The sequence below is a fragment of the Nyctibius grandis genome, assembly GCF_013368605.1.
Source record: "Nyctibius grandis isolate bNycGra1 chromosome W unlocalized genomic scaffold, bNycGra1.pri SUPER_W_unloc_1, whole genome shotgun sequence".
NCBI lineage: Eukaryota > Metazoa > Chordata > Aves > Nyctibiiformes > Nyctibiidae > Nyctibius > Nyctibius grandis.
In genome coordinates this window covers 4,231,377-4,252,879 of record NW_027167472.1, presented here as the reverse complement: position 1 = coordinate 4,252,879, position 21,503 = coordinate 4,231,377, and the positions used below count along the sequence as shown (strand labels likewise).

General features: G+C 45.1%; 1 protein-coding gene across 1 annotated transcript in view; it reads right to left on the bottom strand.

Moving 5' to 3' along the window:
• Window positions 1-10,024: 10,024 nt before the first annotated feature.
• LOC137677096 (multicilin-like) overlaps window positions 10,025-21,503 on the bottom strand; it is a 55,519-nt gene continuing 44,040 nt past the window's right edge. The window contains 2 exon segments of the mRNA XM_068424278.1: window positions 10,025-10,130; window positions 15,102-15,153. Coding sequence (XP_068280379.1) covers window positions 10,025-10,130; window positions 15,102-15,153 — 158 coding nt within the window.

Below are 21,503 nucleotides of genomic sequence, written 5' to 3'. Positions count from 1 at the left end.
GGTCGGGGTCGGTTTTTTTCTCCAAGTCGGACTGGCGTCACACATTTATGACAATTATTGCTCCAGCCAACTGGGATGTGTATTAGGATCAGCAAAAGGGGTCCGGTATAACATATGCTCCCACGCCTCGTGCCCTACGGGGGTGCTGCCCGCGGCCGGCTTTCCCATGGCGAGAATAGAGGTTAACCCGGTCTTGCCCCCTTATGCCTGATATTTCCTTTGAGCTTGTTTCCACACAAACTCCTTGGCGCAATATAGTAACGTCCTGTACCAGTCTTTATCGAACACTTCCCAAGTTTCTGGAATTAACAGTTCCCACCCACAAAATAGTTGTTTAATTTGTACTTGTTTCAATGGGTCCCTAATCCAGTAATTAGGTCCGGGTTGGTGTCTGCAACATTTCCTGCAGTAGGGGTGTCAATTGTAAGATACACAGGACCACCTGATGCTACACCCTATGCATTCACATGTAACCCAACATATGTGTCCTGTCTCCGGATGTTCTATGCAAGGAATTCGATATGGTTGTGGGGGTATTAAAGGATCGCCCTTCTCAAGGTCACAAGCTAGGGTAAAATTCTAGTAAAAGGGATGGTCCTATAAAGTCCCGAGCCCCTGGTTTGAAGAGGAATTTCTTCCCCTTCCAAGGAGCAAATTCTGTTCTCCTTAGAGTTTTGTTCAGGTGGAATTTGGAACCTGGAGTATAGGCTGGGTTAACTCCGTGGCTTAATCTCTTGGATCCCTTTGTTCAGGATCCTGTATCTCCCACCTTTTGAAGTTTCTCTTGACAGCAGGGAGTTAGTTCATACAGGTTGCTTATTCAATTTAAGCTTTAAATCTCCTGGGGTTGATGTTAACGTCCACTCTTGCGGTGGGTCCACAGGTCCTTTCAGTCTAGTTGCGTGAGTCCATCCTCGCTCAGCCGTACGCACTGCAGTTTCCATAGTTAGCAGTACCTGAAAAGGACCTTCCCATTGTGGGGTTAAAGTAGTTTCTTTCCAGGTCTTTATCAATACCCAATCTCCTGGATTTAATTGGTGTATCTTAAAGTCCAAGGGTGTTGACTGAGCTATCCTGCCTTGTTCTCTCATACATTGTAATCTTTTTGCTATGGTCTGGATATATGTTCTAATGTTTTTATCGATTCCATCATAATTATCTTGTCCTCGGTTGGTAGCCAAATAAGGCCTTCCAAACAACATTTCATATGGGGATAGCCCTGTGTCCGTTCGAGGTTTTGTCCTTATCCTTAATAGTGCTAGTGGTAGACATTTTACCCCTGACAACTGCGTTTCCAACATCAATTTTGTCAAAGTCTGTTTTATGGTTTGGTTCATTCTTTCTACTCGGCCCGAGCTCTGGGGATGCCACGGGGTATGTAATTCCCATTTGATCCCCAAGTTTGCTGTTATCGTCTGTATTATTCGGGAGGAGAAATGAGTCCCTCTATCCGAGTCAATGGAGTTCACAAGGCCGTATCGGGGAATTATTTCCTCCAACAATACTTTAGCTACTACATTTGCAGTCGCTCGTGCTACTGGGGTTGCCTCTACCCAATGTGTTAGGTGGTCTACTATCACCAATAGGTATTTCCACCTATTTACTCTGGGCAGTTCTGTAAAATCTATCTGGATTTTTTTCAAACGGCCTAAAGGCAATGGATCTGCCTCCAGGAGGTGTGCGCCGCATCACCTTTTTATTTACCTTTTGGTATGTAAGACATCTGTTTGTTACTTGTTTAGCTATCTCAAATATTTCTATACATCCATAGTCCTGTAAAAATTGGTCACATAAAGCCTGTGTTCCCCGATGTGTATGATAGTGGAGTTTAGTTAAAACTTCTCTCGCTAGTGGTTTTGACAGCATCTGTCTCCCATCTGCCAGGGTCCATTTCCCTTGTTCATCCTTTGTTCCTCCCAATTTTAGAATTTCTTGTTCTTCCTTATCTGTAAATTTTGGCATCACCTCAGGTTCTACATTCTCCATGATTATCATGATCTTTTCCTCTCCGTGGTTTGCTGCCTCTTTTGCGATCTGATCAGCTAAATTGTTTCCTCTTATTAAGTAGGAGGTTCCTTTCTGGTGTCCCTTTACATGTACTACCACTATTTCCTCAGGTAACTTTAAGGCTTCTAGTATTTCTTTCACTAAACCCTCGTGTATCAGCGCCTTCCCTTTTGAGTTCAACAGTCCTCGTTCTTTCCAAATCTTCCCAAATGTGTGTACAACCCCATAAGCATATTTCGAATCAGTATATATAGTCCCTTTCTCTCTGGCCAGTAAAAGAAGAGCTCGATATAGAGCGTACAATTCACAAGACTGAGCCGACCAGCTGGCAGGTAACTTTCCCTTTTCAATCGCTATCATCCTGTTTCCATCTATTATTGCATACCCCGCTATTCTTTTTCCTTCTATACACCTACTGGATCCATCAATAAAATATTTCTTCCCTTCATCCAATTCAGTATCTATTAGGTCCTCCCTTATTTTTGTCTGATAATCTATTAATTCTAAACAGTTATGGATAATTTGTTCTTCAGCTTTCCCAAATAGGAATTGAGCCAGATTCTGACTACTTGTTACAGCCATTTCCAAACCAGGGCTATGAATCAGAATGGCTTCATATTTCAGTATTCTGGCATCTGTCAGCCATTTTTCTACTTTCTGATTTAGTATGTTTCGAACCGCATGAGGGGTATAAACTATCAATTTCCCTCCAAAGGTAATTTTTCGACTTTCCTCCACTAACACGGCAGTGGCGGCTATTGCCTGGAGGCACACTGGCCAACTTCAACTTACTGGGTCCAGTAGTTTTGATAGATATGCTACAGGTTTTCGCATTCCAGCCCATTCCTGGGTGAGCACCCCATGAGCAGCCCCATCCTCTACGTTTACAAACAATTGGAACGGATGGTCTAACGAGGGGAGGCTTAGAACCGGAGCATTTATTAAAGTCTCCCGGATCTTCATCAAGTGTTTATCATCTTCCTCATCCCATCCCACAGGTTCTTCCTCTGTAAGTTTTTTATATAAGAATTTAACCAATCCACTATATCCTTCTATCCAGATTCGACAGTATCCTAATAGACCCAATAGTTTTCTAATTTCCCGTTTTGACGTCGGGGTGGGAAGAGATAATATTCCATTGATTCTTTCAGGGTCCAACCTTTTTGTTCCTCTATCCAGCCAGTGCCCCAAATATTTTACTTCCTGCTCCACAAATTGAAGTTTCGTCTTTGTCACGGTTTAAAGCTGGGCCAGCTATTAACCAGGTGGCAGATGCTCTCTGTTAACCCTCTCCCCCCCCCACCCTAAGGGAAAGGGAAAAGGGAGAGAGACTTATGGGTTCGAAAGTTAAAACAGTTTTAATAAACTATAATAATGAAAAAGAGTATAATAACAATAATAATAATCAAATATATACAAATATATACAAAGCCAAGATTGAGAGCTTGGAAATCCTCCTCAGGCAGAGTTGCTCCCCCCAGCACGGGCAGAGGGGAAAATGCAGTACCTCCCCCCAGCACAGGCAGAAAGGAAAAGGCAGTAGCTCCCCTGCCATCACACCTGCAGGCTTTTAACTGGAGAATTGGCAAAGCTGGTACCAATCAGTGGGAGACAGGAGGGCCCCTCCCTCCTGGGCCCCACCTCCAGGAGGCAGTGGGTTAGTGATAAATAGGAAAGTGAGAATGACATGTATGGGATGGAATACCTCGTTGGTCAATCTTGGGTCACCTGCCCTGTCTGCTCCCCCCTGCAGCTGTGACCCCCCTTTGGCTCTTCACTCATAAGCAGTGAGGAATTTAGCAGTGACCTTGGTTTCTCTAAGACTAATGGGCCTGGTTTGGGCCAAACCAGGACATTCCACCCCTTATTCCATACCATTCACGTCATACTCAGATCACCACTACCTTTTCATTTTCAAATATATATACACATATCACTAGTTTATGATTCATCTCTATACAAAATGTCCATTAAGTTCATTTGGTTCAGGATTGTGGGTTTCCATCTGGCTAGCAGTCTCTCTTTTGTCAAAAACTTCTGCTACTGTATCACCCCACACAATGATGTCATCAATGTATTGCAAATGTTCTGGAGCTCCACCCTTTTCTAGTGCAGTCTGGATCAGTCCGTGGCAAATAGTAGGACTGTGTTTCCACCCCTGGGGCAGTCGATTCCAGGTGTACTGGATACCTCTCCAGGTAAAAGCAAACTGCGGCCTGCACTTTGGTGCCAAGGGAATAGAGAAAAATGCATTAGCAATGTCTATGGTGGCATACCACTTGGCTGCCTTTGACTCCAGTTCGTATTGAAGTTCTAGCATGTCTGGCACAGCAGCACTCAGCGGTGGCGTAACCTCATTTAGGCCACGATAGTCCACAGTTAATCTCCATTCTCCATCAGACTTTCGCACTGGCCATATAGGACTATTAAAGGGTGAGCGAGTCTTGCCAATCACTCCTTGATTTTCTAATTGTCTAATCAGTTTATGAATGGGGATCAGGGAGTCTCGATTGGTGCGATATTGTCGTCGGTGCACCGTGGTAGTAGCAATTGGCACCTGTTGTTCTTCAACCTTCAGCAACCCCACAACAGAAGGATCTTCTGAGAGGCCAGGCAAGGTAGACAGCTGTTTAATGTCCTCAGTCTCTACAGCTGCTATACCAAAGGCCCATCTATACCCTTTTGGGTCCTTGAAATACCCTCTCTTGAGGTAGTCTATGCCAAGGATGCACGGAGCATCTGGGCCAGTCACAATGGGGTGCTTTTTCCATTTATTTTTAGTTAGGCTCACTTTGGCCTCCAATACAGATAACACTTGAGATCCTCCTGTTACTCCTGAAATACTGATAGATTCTGCCCCTTTATGATCCGATGGCATTAGGGTGCACTGTGCACCAGTGTCTACCAGGGCTCGATACCTTTGTGGTTCTAATGTGCCAGGCCATCGAATCCACACAGTCCAATAAACTCGGTTGTCCCTCTCCTCCTCCTGGCTGGAGGCAGGGCCCCCCTAATTAAGAAATGGATTCGTGCTGCTCACAGGGACTGGACCTTCATTTCTCCTATTCACACTTGGGAAAAAGGGATTTGAGGCCCATCTCCCCTGACTGGGGTCCTGCTCACTGGTAACTGGAGCAGCCATCCTCCTAGAAAAATTCTCTCTGGTATTTCTTTTAGCTTGCAACTCACGTACTCGTGCCTGTAGGGTACTGGTAGGTTGTCCATGCCATCTGCTCATGTCCTCCCCATAACCACGCAGGGCAAACCACAGGATACCTCGTGACGTGTTCCGTTTCCTTTGAGCTGGTCCTGTAGGAGAGCGTTTTCTCTTAACAGCTGCAACGCGGGCCTGTGTAGGTAGAGAGTCAAGTTTATTCTCTATCCTGGACAGTTTGTCTGACAGTTGTTTAAATGAGTCCTTGTTTTCCTTAGTCAGTTTTTCCACAGCCGAGACACGGGCCTGCAGTGGGGAAGAAATACTATCTTCATACTGTCGCATACAGTTAGCCATTTCGCCCACACTAGATCGTGCCATAGCATCTTCTCCCCATACTAATATTGACAATGTATGGATATGTGTTGGTGGAGCACTCTTCACAACCTTACAGAACATGGATCGGTTGCATTCCACTTCATCAGGATCTACAGGATCTACAATGTCCCGTGGGTGTCTATAAATGATCTCTTGCACAGCCAGTTCTCTAAGGTAGTTAATACCTTTTTCTATAGTGGTCCATTTGCTTAGGTGGCTCATAACATCATCTTTATAGGGATACCTGCTCTTTACAGCTGACAAGAGTCGCCTCCAGAGACTGATAGTGTTTGACTTTCTTGCGAGCGCCTTATCAATACCACCATCTCTGGACAGGGATCCCAACTGTCTGGCTTCTCTGCCATCCAATTGCATGCTGTCTGCCCCATTATCCCAGCATCGGAGCAACCAGGTAATAATAGGTTCACTGTCATAACGGCTGAAGTCTTTCCTTATATTTCTCAGGTCCTTCAGGGATAAGGAGTGGTAGGTTATCTCTATGTCCGAGTCCTCTTGTGATAGTTCTGCTTTAGAAGGACCTTTCTTCTGTGATGGGTCTGCTTTAAAAGGACGATCGAGGAAACCCCCATCTGTGTCAGGCCCTAACTCTGCCTGAGAAGGGCCCTCACCTGGGTCATATGATGGCTCTGCCTTAGGAAGCTCCGAGTCATCATCCTTCTCTTCACGAGCTGATTTCTTTTGGTATTTCTTCCTGGTTACAGGAGCAATTGGTACAGATTCGATAGATGCTGGGGTCTGAGTAGATGCAGTGGCTGTCGTGGGAGTGCTGAGAGTCTGAGTAGCTGCAGTGGCCATCTTGGGGGGTGTAGCAGCTGTGGTACAGGCTGCCGAGGTTTCAGTGGGTTTAGTGGCTGTAGCGGCAGTACACACTGTAGGATCTGAGGCTGTAGCGGCAGTACACACTGTAGGATCTGAGGTGGCTGCATAACACCTACAACTGTCCCTGCACCGATATTTAATCTTATCCCACATCAGAAACACATTCAGGACAACCAAAAATAAAAACATGCCACCTAGACAGCACCATCCTAATTTCGCAAAATCTAGTGGAATCAGCTTGGCAGAAAAGGAGAAGGTACTATTTCCCAAAGTAAAACTGGAAGTGTAATCATTAACAGAATCAGCTAAAGGACGCCTGGAGCATGCAGATGAAGTTGCTGCTACTGATTCGCGATTAAAGCTGCCCATCATTGTGTCATAGAGATAAGAGATCGGAATATTAACTGCCCAGTTTATCACAGCATAAATCAGTATCAAGCCCCATACCAAAACAATACATTTCGACCAGCACCCACTGCTAAACTGCATGTAAACATTCATAAGAAGCAAGCAATAACACAGTGCCCATGGCAGGTAAGGCATCATTGCAATACTCAACTGTGAAAGAAACTCCATAAAAAGATGAGATAACACAGCATTCAAAAATGACATCACCATCTTCACTATCTGTTTTAACTTTCCAACCCCTCGTAAATCTCAAAGGAAGAAATGTGATATTCTCTCAGCTGAGCTCTCCGGGTCTCCTCCCCCCAGAGCCAGGATTCAACTTATCAGAGCAACCTGTTGGAGCTTCTCTCGAGCCCCAAGTTGGGCACCAATAAATCTGTCACTGTTTAAAGCTGGGCCAGCTATTAACCAGGTGGCAGATGCTCTCTGTTAACCCTCTCCGCCCCCCACCCTAAGGGAAAGGGAAAAGGGAGAGAGACTTATGGGTTCGAAAGTTAAAACAGTTTTAATAAACTATAATAATGAAAAAAAAAAGAGTATAATAACAATAATAATAATCAAATATATACAAATATATACAAAGCCAAGACTGAGAGCTGGGAAATCCTCCTCAGGCAGAGTTGCTCCCCCCAGCACAGGCAGAGGGGAAAATGCAGTACCTCCCCCCAGCACAGGCAGAGGGGAAAATGCAGTACCTCCCCCCAGCACAGGCAGAGGGGAAAATGCAGTACCTCCCCCCAGCACAGGCAGAAGGGAAAAGGCAGTAGCTCCCCCTGCCATCACACCTGCAGGCTTTTAACTGGAGAATTGGCAAAGCTGGTACCAATCAGTGGGAGACAGGAGGGCCCCTCCCTCCTGGGCCCCACCTCCAGGAGGCAGTGGGTTAGTGATAAATAGGAAAGTGAGAATGACGTGTGTGGGATGGAATACCTTGTTGGTCAATCTTGGGTCACCTGCCCTGTCTGCTCCCCCCTGCAGCTGTGACCCCCCTTTGGCTCTTCACTCATAAGCAGTGAGGAATTTAGCAGTGACCTTGGTTTCTCTAAGACTAATGGGCCTGGTTTGGGCCAAACCAGGACAGTCTTTGACACTTTTAAACCCTTTTGACCTAGAAAATTTAATAAGCCTATGGTAGCAATTCTGACCCTTTCTTCTTCGGTTCCTGTGATTAATAAGTCATCTATATATTGGATAACCTCAATCCCTTCTGGCTTGTCAAATCCTAATAATATTTTCTCTAGGGCTTGTCCGAACAAGTTCGGAGACTCTGTAAACCCCTGGGGAAGGACAGTCCATCTTAATTGCTGTTTCCTTCTAGTGTCAGGGTCCTCCCATTCAAAAGCCAAAATGTCCCGACTCTCCTCTGCTAATGGACAAGCCCAAAAGGCATCTTTTAAGTCTATCACACTATACCATATGTGGGAGGGGGGTATATGATTCAGTAACATATAGGGGTTGGATACTACAGGGAATCTTGTAATAGTCTGCTTATTCACTTCCCTTAGGTCCTGTACCAATCGAAAGGTACCATCTGACTTCCTAACCGGTAAGATAGGGGTGTTGTGGGGAGACATACAAGGTTCCAGGGTGCCATCTCTGATTAGCTTATCTATGATTGGTTTCAATCCTTGTCTTCCTTCTCTCGAGATAGGATACTGTCTAACTCATATGGGGTCATTTGGACGATCTATTTTTACCTTAATTGGTTCTATGTCTAACTTCCCTTTCTCTCCCTCAGTTGCCCATACCTCTGAATTTATTAACTCTTCATCCTCCATTCTTAAGGTCATCAACCTGACCTGCATCTTTCCTTCCTCCGGGAATATCCCTATTCCTAGTTGAACTTGGAGATCTCTTCCCAAAAGATTATATCCTGCCTCGGGAACCAATAATATGTCTCCTATTGTAATTTTAGTCTCACTCTCTATTTGTATCTGCTTTATTATTGGTACCTGAAACCCCTCCCCTTTTGCCCCTATTACTTGGATTCTATCTTTGCTAATTTCACATCCTTTTGGAGCTCTCATAACACATGTTCGTTCTGCCCCTGTATCTACTAAAAACTCGTAGATTTCCTCCTGGGGTCCGATTTTTAGTTTTATCAAGGGCTCCATTTTATGTTCTTTCCCCAGGAGGAAGAGCCCCTGACACCCCTAATCCTGTTCAGCCTCTTCGAATATCTTTCTATCTTCGTCTTTCTTTCTTTTTGGGCAATCCCTCCTAAAATGTCCAGGTTTGTTACAATAAAAACATTCCCTAACGCTTCTTGTTGACCTTTCCCTTTGTCCGTTGTCCTGACCACTTTGTGCCTTATCTCTCAGCGTTCCCTGATTCCTTCTGCCTTCCTTTGGTGGATCCCTAGGATTCTGGGATCCCATTATCTCACTAGATTCTCTCATAGTAGCAACTAATATTTTAGCCTTCGCCTTTGCCTTCTCCGTATCCCTCCGGACATATACCCTCTGTGCTTCTCTCAGTAGTTCCTGTAATTCTCTATCTTGCCAATCTTCCAATTTTTCTAACTTCTTCCTTATGTCCTGCCACGCGTGTGTTACAAAATTTACCCGTAACAACATTCGTCCCGCTTGGCTATCCGGATCTATCCCAGAATACTGCTGCATGTTCCTCCTTAACCGTTCTAACCAATCCGTAGGGGTTTCATCTTTTTCCTGGTGACTATCGAATGCTTTATTTACATTCTGCCCTCTGGGCACCGCTTCCTTGATTCCCCTAATTATCAGGGTACGATAATCTGCCATGTATTGTCTATCTGCTGTGGCATTGTGATTCCAATTAGGGTTCACCATAGGCATCTTTTGATCCCCGGGTGGGCCCTGCTGGTTCTCTCGTTCCCAAATCCTCATTCCCGCAACCCTTATCATTTGTCTTTCCTCCACCGAAAACAAAATACCCATTATTGATTGCATTTCCTCCCAAGTATATATATTCGGTCCTAAGAACTGGTCTAACTGTTCTGCCAGTCCTAAGGGATCTTCTAATAATTTCTTTATCTCTTTCCTAAAATTTCGTACCTCTGTGGAGCTTAGAGGGGCATTTACATATCCTATGCCCCCTTGGGCCCCTCCCAGAGGGACCTCTCTCAACGGATAGATTAAAGCCTGATTATTTACAGTGTTTCCTTCTGGTTGCTCTGTTTCTGTTTCCGACAGACCCTCGTGTTCTTCTATCACTAATATATTCGCATTTCCTCCTTGTCTGTTCCTCCTTGGTCGGGTGTTATGTGACATAGGAGGTGCCGCCGGGATCGGGGCCGGAGACGCCGCTGCCGGGGCCGGAGCCGCCAGGATCGGGGCCGGAGCCGCCGCTGCCGGGGCCGCTGTGGCTGGGTTGTAAGGGGGGGGTAAGTGATTGAGAGGGTCCCATTTTGATTCCTCAGATTCTGGTTTTTCCTTGAGTTTATATATGCCGGCTTGTTTTGGCCAAATTTCCCCCTTCCAGCACGCGGCGTAATCACTTTCTTCCTGACTGAAGGGTTCTTTACTGTTTACATGTAAATTAAGAGCCTGACAGATCCACCCTTCAAAGGATCCGTACTGAGGCCAGTATAAATCATCTGATCTTATTTTCTCTCTGGCCCATGCTATCATACAATACTGTATCATTTTAACTTTATCCTTATCCCAGGTACTGGCTTCGTTGTCCCAGTTTGCAAGTTTTACCCCCAATGGACTGTCTGGGGGTATGTCTGGTATATTTTTGCTCCCTTTCTTCCGGGGATTCCCCCGCATGGGATTTGTTCCTCTACTAGAACTCTGTCCCATTATTCCCGAGGTCCCTTCTTATCCACCCGTCCCGGCACCGACCTTTTCCCAAGGTCCTAGAGGAGAGGAGTGAGTGGAGGCAAGTCTATGGCCGTGGCAAAAGGCGAGTGCCCTCCTTGCCTACCTTGCCTCCACAGGTGCCTCTGAGCAATAGATATGAAGCCCTAGTGGAATACAGCTGGTCCAATGGGGATGTGGTGGAGAGGCAACCTATATCAGAGGTCCCACCACAGTCAGAAAAACCTGACGGGCGTATAGCTACCTCCTTCACAAGGAAGAAGAGAAGAGTTTTAGTGGTTGGAGACTCCTTCCTAAAGGGATCTGAGGGCCCAATATGCAGAGCTGACCCCCATCACAGGGAGGTCTGCAGCCTGCCTGGAGCCCGAATCAGGGATATCACCAGGAAACTCCCCAACCTGGTGAAGGCCACAGACTACTACCCCCTGCTGATCTTCCAGACAGGTGGGGAAGAAGCTGCATCCCGTAGTCTGAGGGGGATGAAGAAAGACTTCAAGGCCCTAGGACAGTTGGTGAAAGAGTCTGGGGCACAAGTTGTTTTCTCCTCCCTCCTTCCATTTTCAGGTGATGACGTGGGATGGAATAGTAGGATTCTCTCTATTAATGCCTGGCTACGAGACTGGTGCTACAGGCAGGGCTTTGGGTTCTTTGATAATGGCTGGTTTTATAAGACACCAGGCGTGACCGTAATACATGGGAAAGGTTTATGCCGTAGGGGCAAAAGGGTTCTGGGACAGGAATTAGCAGGGCTCGTTCAGAGAGCCTTAAACTAGATTCGAAGGGGGATGGGGTAGTAGCTGGGCTTGCACCACTGGGGCAACGCTCTAGTGTTGAGGTAGACCAGGAGGCCTCCCATCCCCCTGGGGTGAAATCAGTGTGCTCAGCTCGCTCCCTGAAATGCCTATACACCAATGCACGCAGCATGGGGAATAAACAGGAGGAGTTGGAAATCCGTGTTCGGTCGGGGGGCTATGATCTAGTGGCAATTACAGAGACTTGGTGGGACAACTCGCATGACTGGAATGTGGTCATGGATGGCTATGTCTTGTTCAGGAAAGACAGGCCACTAAGGAGAGGTGGTGGAGTTGCTCTTTATGTGAGTGAGCAGCTAGAATGTATTGAGTTCTGTCCAGGGGCGGATCAGGAGCGAGTTGAGAGTTTGTGGGTGCAAATTAAGGGGCAGGCTGGCAGGGGTGATACTGTTGTGGGTGTCTATTACAGGCCACCAGATCAGGATGAGGAGGGTGATGAGGCCTTCTACAGGCAGCTGAGAGCAGTCTGTCAATTACAGGGCCTGGTTGTTGTGGGGGATTTCAACTACCCTGATATTTGCTGGGAGGCCTACTCATCCAGCCATCCTCAGTCCAGGAGGTTCCTCCAGTGCATTGATGATAACTTTCTGATGCAAATGGTGGATGAGCCAACTAGGAGAGGAGCGCTGCTGGATCTGATCCTCACTAACAAGGAGGGTCTGGTTGAAGAGGTGAAGGTTGAGGGCAGCCTTGGTTGTAGTGAACATGAGATGGTAGAGTTCAGGATCTCATGTGGCAGGAACAGAATAGCTAGCAGAATCACAACCCTGGACTTCAGGAGGGCCAACTTTGGCCTTTTCAAGCAATTGCTAGGGGAAATCCCATGGGACAGGGTACTAGAAGGTAAGGGGGCCCAAGATAGTTGGTTAGCATTCAAGGACTGCTTCTTCCGAGCTCAAGATCAGAGCATCCCAACAAGTAGGAAGTCAAGGAAGGGTACCAGGAGACCTGCATGGTTAAACAGGGAACTGCTGGGCAAACTCAAGTGGAAGAAGAGAGTGTACAGATCATGGAAGGAGGGGCTGGCCACTTGGGAGGAATATAAGTCTGTTGTCAGAGGATGTAGGGAGGCAACTAGGAAAGCTAAGGCCTCCTTGGAATTAAACCTTGCAAGAGAGGTCAAGGACAACAGAAAGGGCTTCTTCAAATACATTGCAGGTAAAGCCAACACTAGAGGCAATGTAGGCCCACTGATGAATGAGGTGGGGGCCCTGGAGACAGAGGATAAAAATCTTCTGCTCCCCAAGTAAAGCACAGCTGTTTGCAGGCCGAGGGTCTTCCACAGCAGCAGCTGCTGAATCACTGAAAGTGCATTTAAAGGACCAAGGCTGGGCAATTATACAGGGCCCTAGTACCACCATACAATTTTTGGGAATAGATTGGCATGTACTTCTCCTCTTATTTTACATCTTTTGTTAATATTGGATTCTCGAGTTCTTGTATTTCAGGCATCTTTGATGACTACCTGTACCTTCTCTAGAGGAGATAGCATTGGAACGGTTTTATTGCTGTCACAAACTCAACATCGAACTGAAGTTCAATCTGAAAAAAGCACATGCCCTGGATACATTTCTGCAAGGCCAACATGTAAATACTTAGATTTTGTGTAACTAACTCATCTGCTTTTTATATTAAGGGAAGATCAACAGCTGCAGATCTTTTAACGATGTGTCTCATTAGCATGCCAGTAGCTGTATTATACAATTATATTATGCTAAGTGATTGTGATATTAATGTTTTTCCTTTGCTATTTTTTCTGAGTAGGTAACGACTGTATGCCAATGAACATTACAACATTGATTGACAATGGACTATTTCCTCCTCCAACACCATAAATGCAACCTCAACATCACTGATGAACCAGCCAGCACAGAGGACAACATTCAACATCTCCAGGACTTATAGCATCCAATGGAACAATCTACTGATTATGCCTGGCTGGCTGAGTGGTTTCATTCCCTGACAGGATGATTGGGACACTTGATTTACAGTATTATTCTATAGATATATATGTCTATTCCTTTTCCTATATGTAACCCGGTGGATAGATGATGGTAAAGCTGTGGATGTGGTCTATCTTGATTTCAGTAAAGCGTTTGACACGGTCTCCCACAGCATCCTCGCAGCTAAACTGAGGAAGTGTGGTCTGAATGATCGGGTAGTGAGGTGGATTGTGAACTGGCTGAAGGAAAGAAGCCAGAGAGTGGTGATCAATGGGACAGAGTCCAGTTGGAGGCCTGTGTCTAGCGGAGTCCCTCAAGGGTCGGTACTGGGACCAGTTCTATTCAATATATTCATTAATCACAGAATCACAGAATCACAGAATCACAGAATGGTAGGGATTGGAAGGGACCTCGAAAGATCATCTAGTCCAATCCCCCTGCCGGAGCAGGATTGCCTAGACCATATCACACAGGAACGCGTCCAGGCGGGTTTTGAATGTCTCCAGAGAAGGAGACTCCACAACCTCTCTGGGCAGCCTGTTCCAGTGTTCAGTCACCCTCACCGTAAAGAAGTTTTTCCTCAAATTTAAGTGGAACCTTCTGTGCTCCAGCTTGCACCCATTGCCCCTTGTCCTGTCAAGGGATGTCACTGAGAAGAGCCTGGCTCCATCCTCTTGACACTTGCCCTTTACATATTTATAAACATTAATGAGGTCACCCCTCAGTCTCCTCTTCTCTAAGCTAAAGAGACCCAGCTCCCTCAGCCTCTCCTCATAAGGGAGATGTTCCACTCCCTTAATCATCTTCGTGGCTCTGCGCTGGACTCTCTCTAGCAGTTCCCTGTCCTTCTTGAACTGAGGGGCCCAGAACTGGACACAATACTCCAGATGCGGCCTCACCAGGGCAGAGTAGAGGGGGAGGAGAACCTCTCTCGACCTGCTGACCACACCCCTTCTAATACACCCCAGGATGCCATTGGCCTTCTTGGCCACAAGGGCACACTGCTGGCTCATGGTCATCCTGTTGTCCACTAGGACCCCCAGGTCCCTTTCCCCTACGCTGCTCTCCAACAGGTCTGCCCCCAACTTGTACTGGTACATGGGGTTGTTCTTGCCCAGATGCAGGACTCTACACTTGCCCTTGTTATATTTCATTAAATTTCTCCCCGCCCAACTCTCCAGCCTGTCCAGGTCTCTCTGAATGGCTGCACAGCCTTCCGGCACATCAGCCACTCCTCCCAGTTTTGTGTCATCAGCGAACTTGCTGACAGCGCACTCTAATCCCTCATCCAAGTCATTAATGAATATATTGAATAGAACTGGTCCCAGAACCGACCCTTGCGGAACTCCGCTAGACACAGACCTCCAACTGGACTCTGTCCCGCTGACCACTACTCTCTGGCTTCTTTCCTTCAGCCAGTTCACAATCCACCTCACTACCCGATCATCCAGACCACACTTCCCCAGTTTAGCTGCGAGGATGCTGTGGGAGACCGTGTCAAACGCTTTACTGAAATCGAGATAGACCACATCCACAGCTTTACCATCATCTATCCACCGGGTAACATCCTCATAAAAGGCTATCAAGTTGGTTGAGCAAGACTTCATTGAGTTGACATTGAGAGTTGAAACTCTCGCTTCGTCCCTTCGCCGGCCGATCTCCTCGCGGAGGGACGGAACCGCGGCTAGAAGGACTCCACTCTCGCTTCGTAGATTTCGGACTGACCGATTTACGTCTCACACACACACCACGCACTGACCTCTTTATCCGCCCAACCGAATAATAGTTACAGTCCTTTTTCTTATTCGGGTCTTCATGCACAAGAATTATGGGCCAAGCTGCAGCATCCGGGAGCTCCAACCTTGCCTTTGCCTTGCAATTATTGTGTTCTATTATCCGCACCACGTTAGGATCCCAGGGTCCGAGCCGGGCCACCAAAATCGGCGGGGCGCCTCCCGTATGTGGTCTCCGGGAACCCACCGTAGTGGGGTAATCACGTCGGGGTCACCAAATTTGTGAGAAACGAGCCTCAGTCTGAAACGCCAATCATAATTTCGGTTTATTGTAAAGCAAAGGCAAAACAGCGCTGGGCAGCACGGGGGGTAATCCCACCAAAATCGTGCGCGCCTTTCACAGTAATTCATTTTGTATTTATGTGGTAAAGTGTTACATATTCATCATAATTTTAAGGACGCCTATACATATTCATGACTGTCCCGGAAAGGTGGTCTTTATTATAGTGAGCCCCAGGAAATCATTTCCATAGTCTCCACCTTTAATTCCTCCTGGTTGCGCACGCAGTTTCTCCTGGTGGTCGTGGGCCGGGGTCTCAAGGATGAAGGCCTTATGTCTTCCTCGCTGTGCACTTTTTACCCCAACTGCAAAACTTGCTGAGATCAGCTTTCTTTTGACAGCAGTTATGTGATTTCCTTGACGGGTCCCTTCCTTGTATACATTCTACTCTATCTTATCTTATGTTTTTCCTGTGGTTAGTAGTTAGTTCCTATCTAGGGTCTGAGACTATAGATTTATAGCTTAAGCTAAACAATGGTCCTGATGGTCCTGTTATTAACCCTTAAGTGTTAGTTTCTCCTCATCACAGTGGCTTAGTATTTTGTGGTCACTTACTTATACATTGCCAAGAAGTCTCTACTTTTTCCTCTTTATTCTGACACGAGTCATTTTTCACTTCTCACATTATCTATTTGCTAGTAGCCTTAAAATAACTAGGATCCTGAGATTAAGTCAGTGGTAAATAAAATCGAGAAATAAACAGAAGTGCCATGGGGAAGTCTGAATTGCTTTGTGTTTGCTAAGAAGGATGCATTGGATTGTTAGACAGATATTATAACATCAAGGATATCTTTAAAACTCACTTCTTCACTTGAAGTGCCTGGTATTTTGGAAATTATGTGATAGGTAAAAGCTCTGTTGTCACTTAAAAATTGTAACTGAATTTTAAACAAAGGAGTTTTGTTTTAGAAAAGCTGTCCATGGCTGAACATATTGCTTCTGAGTATCTTCAGTGAAATGAAAAGGTCATCTTGGTTAAGTGTCTTAATTTCTCTCTCACTGCAGACTCATTTTAGGCTCCACATTATGGAACCTATGCAGCCAATTGCTCAGTTATTTCACTTAGGTACCAGAAACGCAGGTGAATTTTCATAGCTCACTGTAAAAATATTCCCAAGACAGTATGTAGAAACTGTGAAGTTTGTCCCTTCTGGCAGTAGATTGTGCTGATATGTTGTGCTTGGTACATCCTTGAAAACCAGGATGCATGTTCTCAATCCCATAGTAACTTATTTTTTTCTCATCTATTATCCTTGAGGTCTTTTCATTCTAATTTGTCATCATTGGCAGACTTCAGAATTTATCAAGATAAAATACCAGTTTATAGTTTGAAGGTGAGATTTGGGCATCAATAGTGAGCCTCACGTTATCAGAGAATTAAGCACTGACTGAAATAACACATTTCAGGAAAAGTTGGATTCATCACATACAGAGTGCTGAACAAGCACCACTAATACTTGTAGGGCCCAGATATCTCAGGACATGATAATGAGGGTGCCCCTTGCCAAATGATTGCTGACAAGAGGTGATACTAGCTTACACCAAGTTCTGGCAAGTAAAAAAATCACAAGAGCTGGTCATAGAAAATTGTCTTAAAGCAATAGATCACAGGTTGTCTCCGTTTCAGTGAAAGAGAGAGGTAAACAAAACTACTGTTTAGATAAGTTTCTAGATTACCAACAGGAAACTTTTACTTAAACCAAAAGCCTAGTTAGAGAAACCTTCCTGGCTAAGGAGCACAGACCTGAACAACTCTGTTTTAGTTTGCTGCCAGCCATGGTATGTGGGTTTCCATGGTGATCAAGGCCATTAGCAGTTTCAAGTTAGCCAGGTGCTTAAACTAGGAGGAGCGAAAGCCAGGGCAGCTGGCCCAGGCTGGCCAATGGCAGTATTCTATAACATAAACGTCATGTTCACTATAAACTGGAAAGTTTGCTGGGGATGGCTCTCTCCTCAATGGTTGCCATCCCTGCAGGGTCTCGCCTGTCACTCTGCTCCCTAGGCCTACTCTCCCGTTCGTTGTGACCGTCGTGCTTTCGCTGGAGCTGTGGTGCTCGCAGTGTTTGACATCTGGTATTCACTGATGGGAGTGCGCAGCTCACGAACACTGTATGGGCTGAGTATAACCCTATGTATTTTATATTAGCATTAGTATCAATATTGGTTTTCTTATTTTATTAAATCTGTTTCCATTTCAACCCACGATTCTCCTTCCTTTTCCTGATTCCCTTTCTTGGCTGGGGAGGGGTCATTGGGTGATAGAACAGCTGGTTATTGTTTAGTCCTGGATGCAGGCTAAATGGAGACAACTACCTACAGGGGCCTCAAGGTTAAAGCACTTCCCCGCAAAGTGGGAGATCCAGGAGTCCTGCATCCTAAATTGAGGCATTGCAATGCCTCAACCCCCACTGGGTTGTTACCTCCCCATGTAACATTGACACTTGGACACTGGTTGTCAGGTGTGTGGTTATGTTTTGGAGCATTGATTGCTATGATCTGATCTCTTTCCCCATGGATTTGTGAAAGCAGTTGTGAGCAGTCTGTCTCTATTATAATGGAAATACAACCTTGTGTGCTACTGATTGCCTTCTCATTTGTCCCTAACTTCTGCCTTCACCTTTTTTGCCTTGACTGTAAATACTACTGCTATATTTCTTGCTTTTTGTGTGTCATCTCTCTTTGCTACTAATTTTTTGTTCTATGATTTTAGTATTTTCTCATTGAAAAATCTTGAATATGAGCATTAAAAAACAGTGCAAATCCTTCAGTACTTTTCTCCATATCCTGTTTTTTCGGTCTTGATTCTCACTGAAGAACTTGTCCTTGCCATCATAATCACTTCTAAATCTAGACCATGTGTATTTACTGAAATGTAAACATAATTGACACACATTCATTATTTTGAAATTATGACCTACTTGTTAATTTGCACTGTACTGAACGTTAGTAAAATGCCCCCTTTGTTACATACGTATATTTGCTTTGCAATAAAGCATTCTGGGAAGTGTTTAATTTAAACAAAGTTATTTGGTTAGATTATGGGGCAGTTTTCCAAAGCATCTGACACCTCTAAGATTCATTTGATTCACTAATTCTTTCCATACGTTGCTTAAGGCTTGGAAGAAGCAGCATCCTGTCAAACAGAAAACCTTACTCATTGATCTGGAAGAAGAACATAGGCAATTCCACAGATGCCAATAGAGTTTCACATGTTTACAACCAAGGCTCCCTCTGTAATAGCAGATGGGTGAGGACTTAGGCCAACAAGCAGACAAAATTCAGGACTAAAACCCATTTCTAGTCCTCTCTAGATGGATCCACTAGTTGGCAGCAAAAATTCAGGTCTGATATCTGCTGGCTCTTTGTTTATTTTATTAAAGTAAGTCAGACCGATGTGTTTGCTTGCTTGTTGGTGTGTGTGTGTGTGTGTATGCAGAAGGGAAGGAAGGTCTATAAAAAGGTTCAAACTGGCTGAGGTGCACCTCCATTTTCCAGTTCCTTTCAGCTTCATGCACTAAGGTGAGTTCTGTCACTCATGTATTTGGTTACTTTCATTCCTGAAAACATTGTGTTGGCTGCTCTGATATTGTTTGACACCTTCCTGGGAGGTACCAGTGCAATAGTTATGATCTTGTTTTGCTGTCACAACTGTACTACCATAACCAGTAGAAGTTACACACAATATATGAGAGTCCCCCATCTTCTACAAGACATGCTCCAGGAAAGTTGCATAGAATGTCCTTACCTATGTCTGCAGTAGCAAGTAGTGAGGAGTGGCTTGAGTGGACCTGGGAAGTGAACCAGCTGATGCTGAGATCCAGGGTCCACTCTGTACACACTTGAGGGGAGAGTAACTGAGAACCAGCTCTATCCCAGCCATCTGGACTAAATGCCCATTAGCAGTTGAGGCAAATTAGATGAGCTCCTGGAGGACATCTTTGGTTTCATTTCCAGGAATCCAGTTGACAAGCTTCAAGATTACTGTGCAATATGAAACCAAGGTAGGGAAGATGGGATCAAGGATGAGACTTATTTCAAAGATGCATTCTTCAGCTGGACTAAAGTGATAATGTTGTTGTAGCCCTTATACAGATGAATACTGTCAGTGAAGAGCTTTTGAAGTGCCATCTCCTGTACAGCTGCCCTTCTTCCCCAGATAGGTACCCTGCAGAGTGAAACAGGGGAGACAGCAGAGGAGGAAAAACAGAGTCCAGCTTTCTCTATGCCTGATTTCCTACTGGTGCAAATTAGACCTTCATGCAGAAAAGCTACTGAGTATCAGTGAATAAGGACCCACCGCTCCCTCTGTATGCTTCAATAGACTGGAGCCAAAGTGAACAGAGAAACTCTTCTATCAAGATTTAGTTTATTCCCCAAGTGATTTTGATACAGTCACTCCCCCCAAAAAAATCAGTGTCACGGTTTAAAGCTGGGCTGGCTATTAACCCAGTGGCAGATGCTCTCTGTTAACCCTCTCCCCCCCCACCCTAAGGGAAAGGGAAAAGGGAGAGAGACTTATGGGTTGGAAAGTTAGAACAGTTTTAATAAACTATAATAATGAAAAAAGAGTATAATAACAATAATAGTAATAATCAAATATATACAAATATATACAAAACCAAGATCAAGAGCTTGGAAATCCTCCTCGGGCAGAGTTGCTCCCTCAGCACGGGCAGAGGGGAAAATGCAGTAGCTCCACCTAGCACAGGCAGAGGACAAAATGCAATAGCTCCCCCTGCCATCACACCTGCAGGCTTTTAACTGGAGAATTGGCAAAGCTGGTACCAATCAGTGGGAGACAGGAGGGCCCCTCCCTCCTGGGCCCCACCTCCAGGAGGCAGTGGGTTAGTGATAAATAGGAAAGTGAGAATGACGTGTGTGGGATGGAATATCTTGTTGGTCAATTCTGGGCCACCTGCTCCATCTGCTCCCCCCTGCAGGCGCGACCCCCCCCTCAGCTCCTCACCCACAAGCAGTGAGGAATTCAGCAGCGATCCTGGTTTCTCTAAGACTAATGGGTCTGGTTTGGGCCAAACCAGGACAATCAGAAAAAATAAGATCAAAATGCCAAGTAACAAATGCCCACCATAGCTGACTCCAACAACTCATGGAAAGTTGTTTAATCAGTATAACCAAGGAAAACAGCCTGGTGTACTCGAGAAGTTCATGCCTTCCCATCCTGCATAGCCTGATTCAAAGTCCACAGAAGGAAGTGACAGCCCCATTTATTGTTTTGAAGGGGCTGTGACAAATATGAACAATCCAGCAAGAATATTAGAGAACTTCTGAAGAGATTCAACTGGACCATGGAGATTTCCAAGATAATATCTTAGTAACTAATGAGGAAACAAACAGCTGAGACATTAATTATTTCATAATCTTCAGGCTTAACCTCAGATGCTGAACTTAATATATGCACTAACCAGCAGTGTTATAAGTATTTGAAATTAAATGAAATTTAATATAAAATCATAAGAAGATAAGTTTAATAGAATAGGTATAATAATAGAAGAAGTGCTGTGTTCTGCTTTAGAATCTATAGAGTGAGCTATAGGATTGTTAAATTTTAAACAGGTAACCATAGACACCCCACTAGGTAAGTTACTGGACTTTTTGTTTTGTTAGGAGACCGACATGGATGCTAGTTAAATACAATGAACACCAGTAATGCTACTTGGAAATCCCCTTACCCTTCCTATCTTGATTTAAATATTAAGGATATCGGCCAGTAGAGCTAAGCAATGATTATAATAAAATTAAAATATTGATGTGATTGTATGATGGGTGAAACCAATCAATGTAGAGGTTATGTAACAATGACTTGACTGAAAAAGTATATAAAAATCCTTAAATTTTGATGCTAAGGTGGACATGTAAGGTGGAGCTATCCCCTGTGTCCCCAGCGCTGCAATAAAGGTGTGCCTGCTTCTTAATACTACATTGATGTTAAGAGGTTTTATTCCCGATTTCGGTGACAGTTTTGGCGACCCAGATGGGACCTTGCGAGTGAGACTGAAGGAGATCGAGTGCTGATCAAGCTCCAGCCGGCACCGAGGAATTCTCAGAGGAGAAGCATCACCCTCGACTC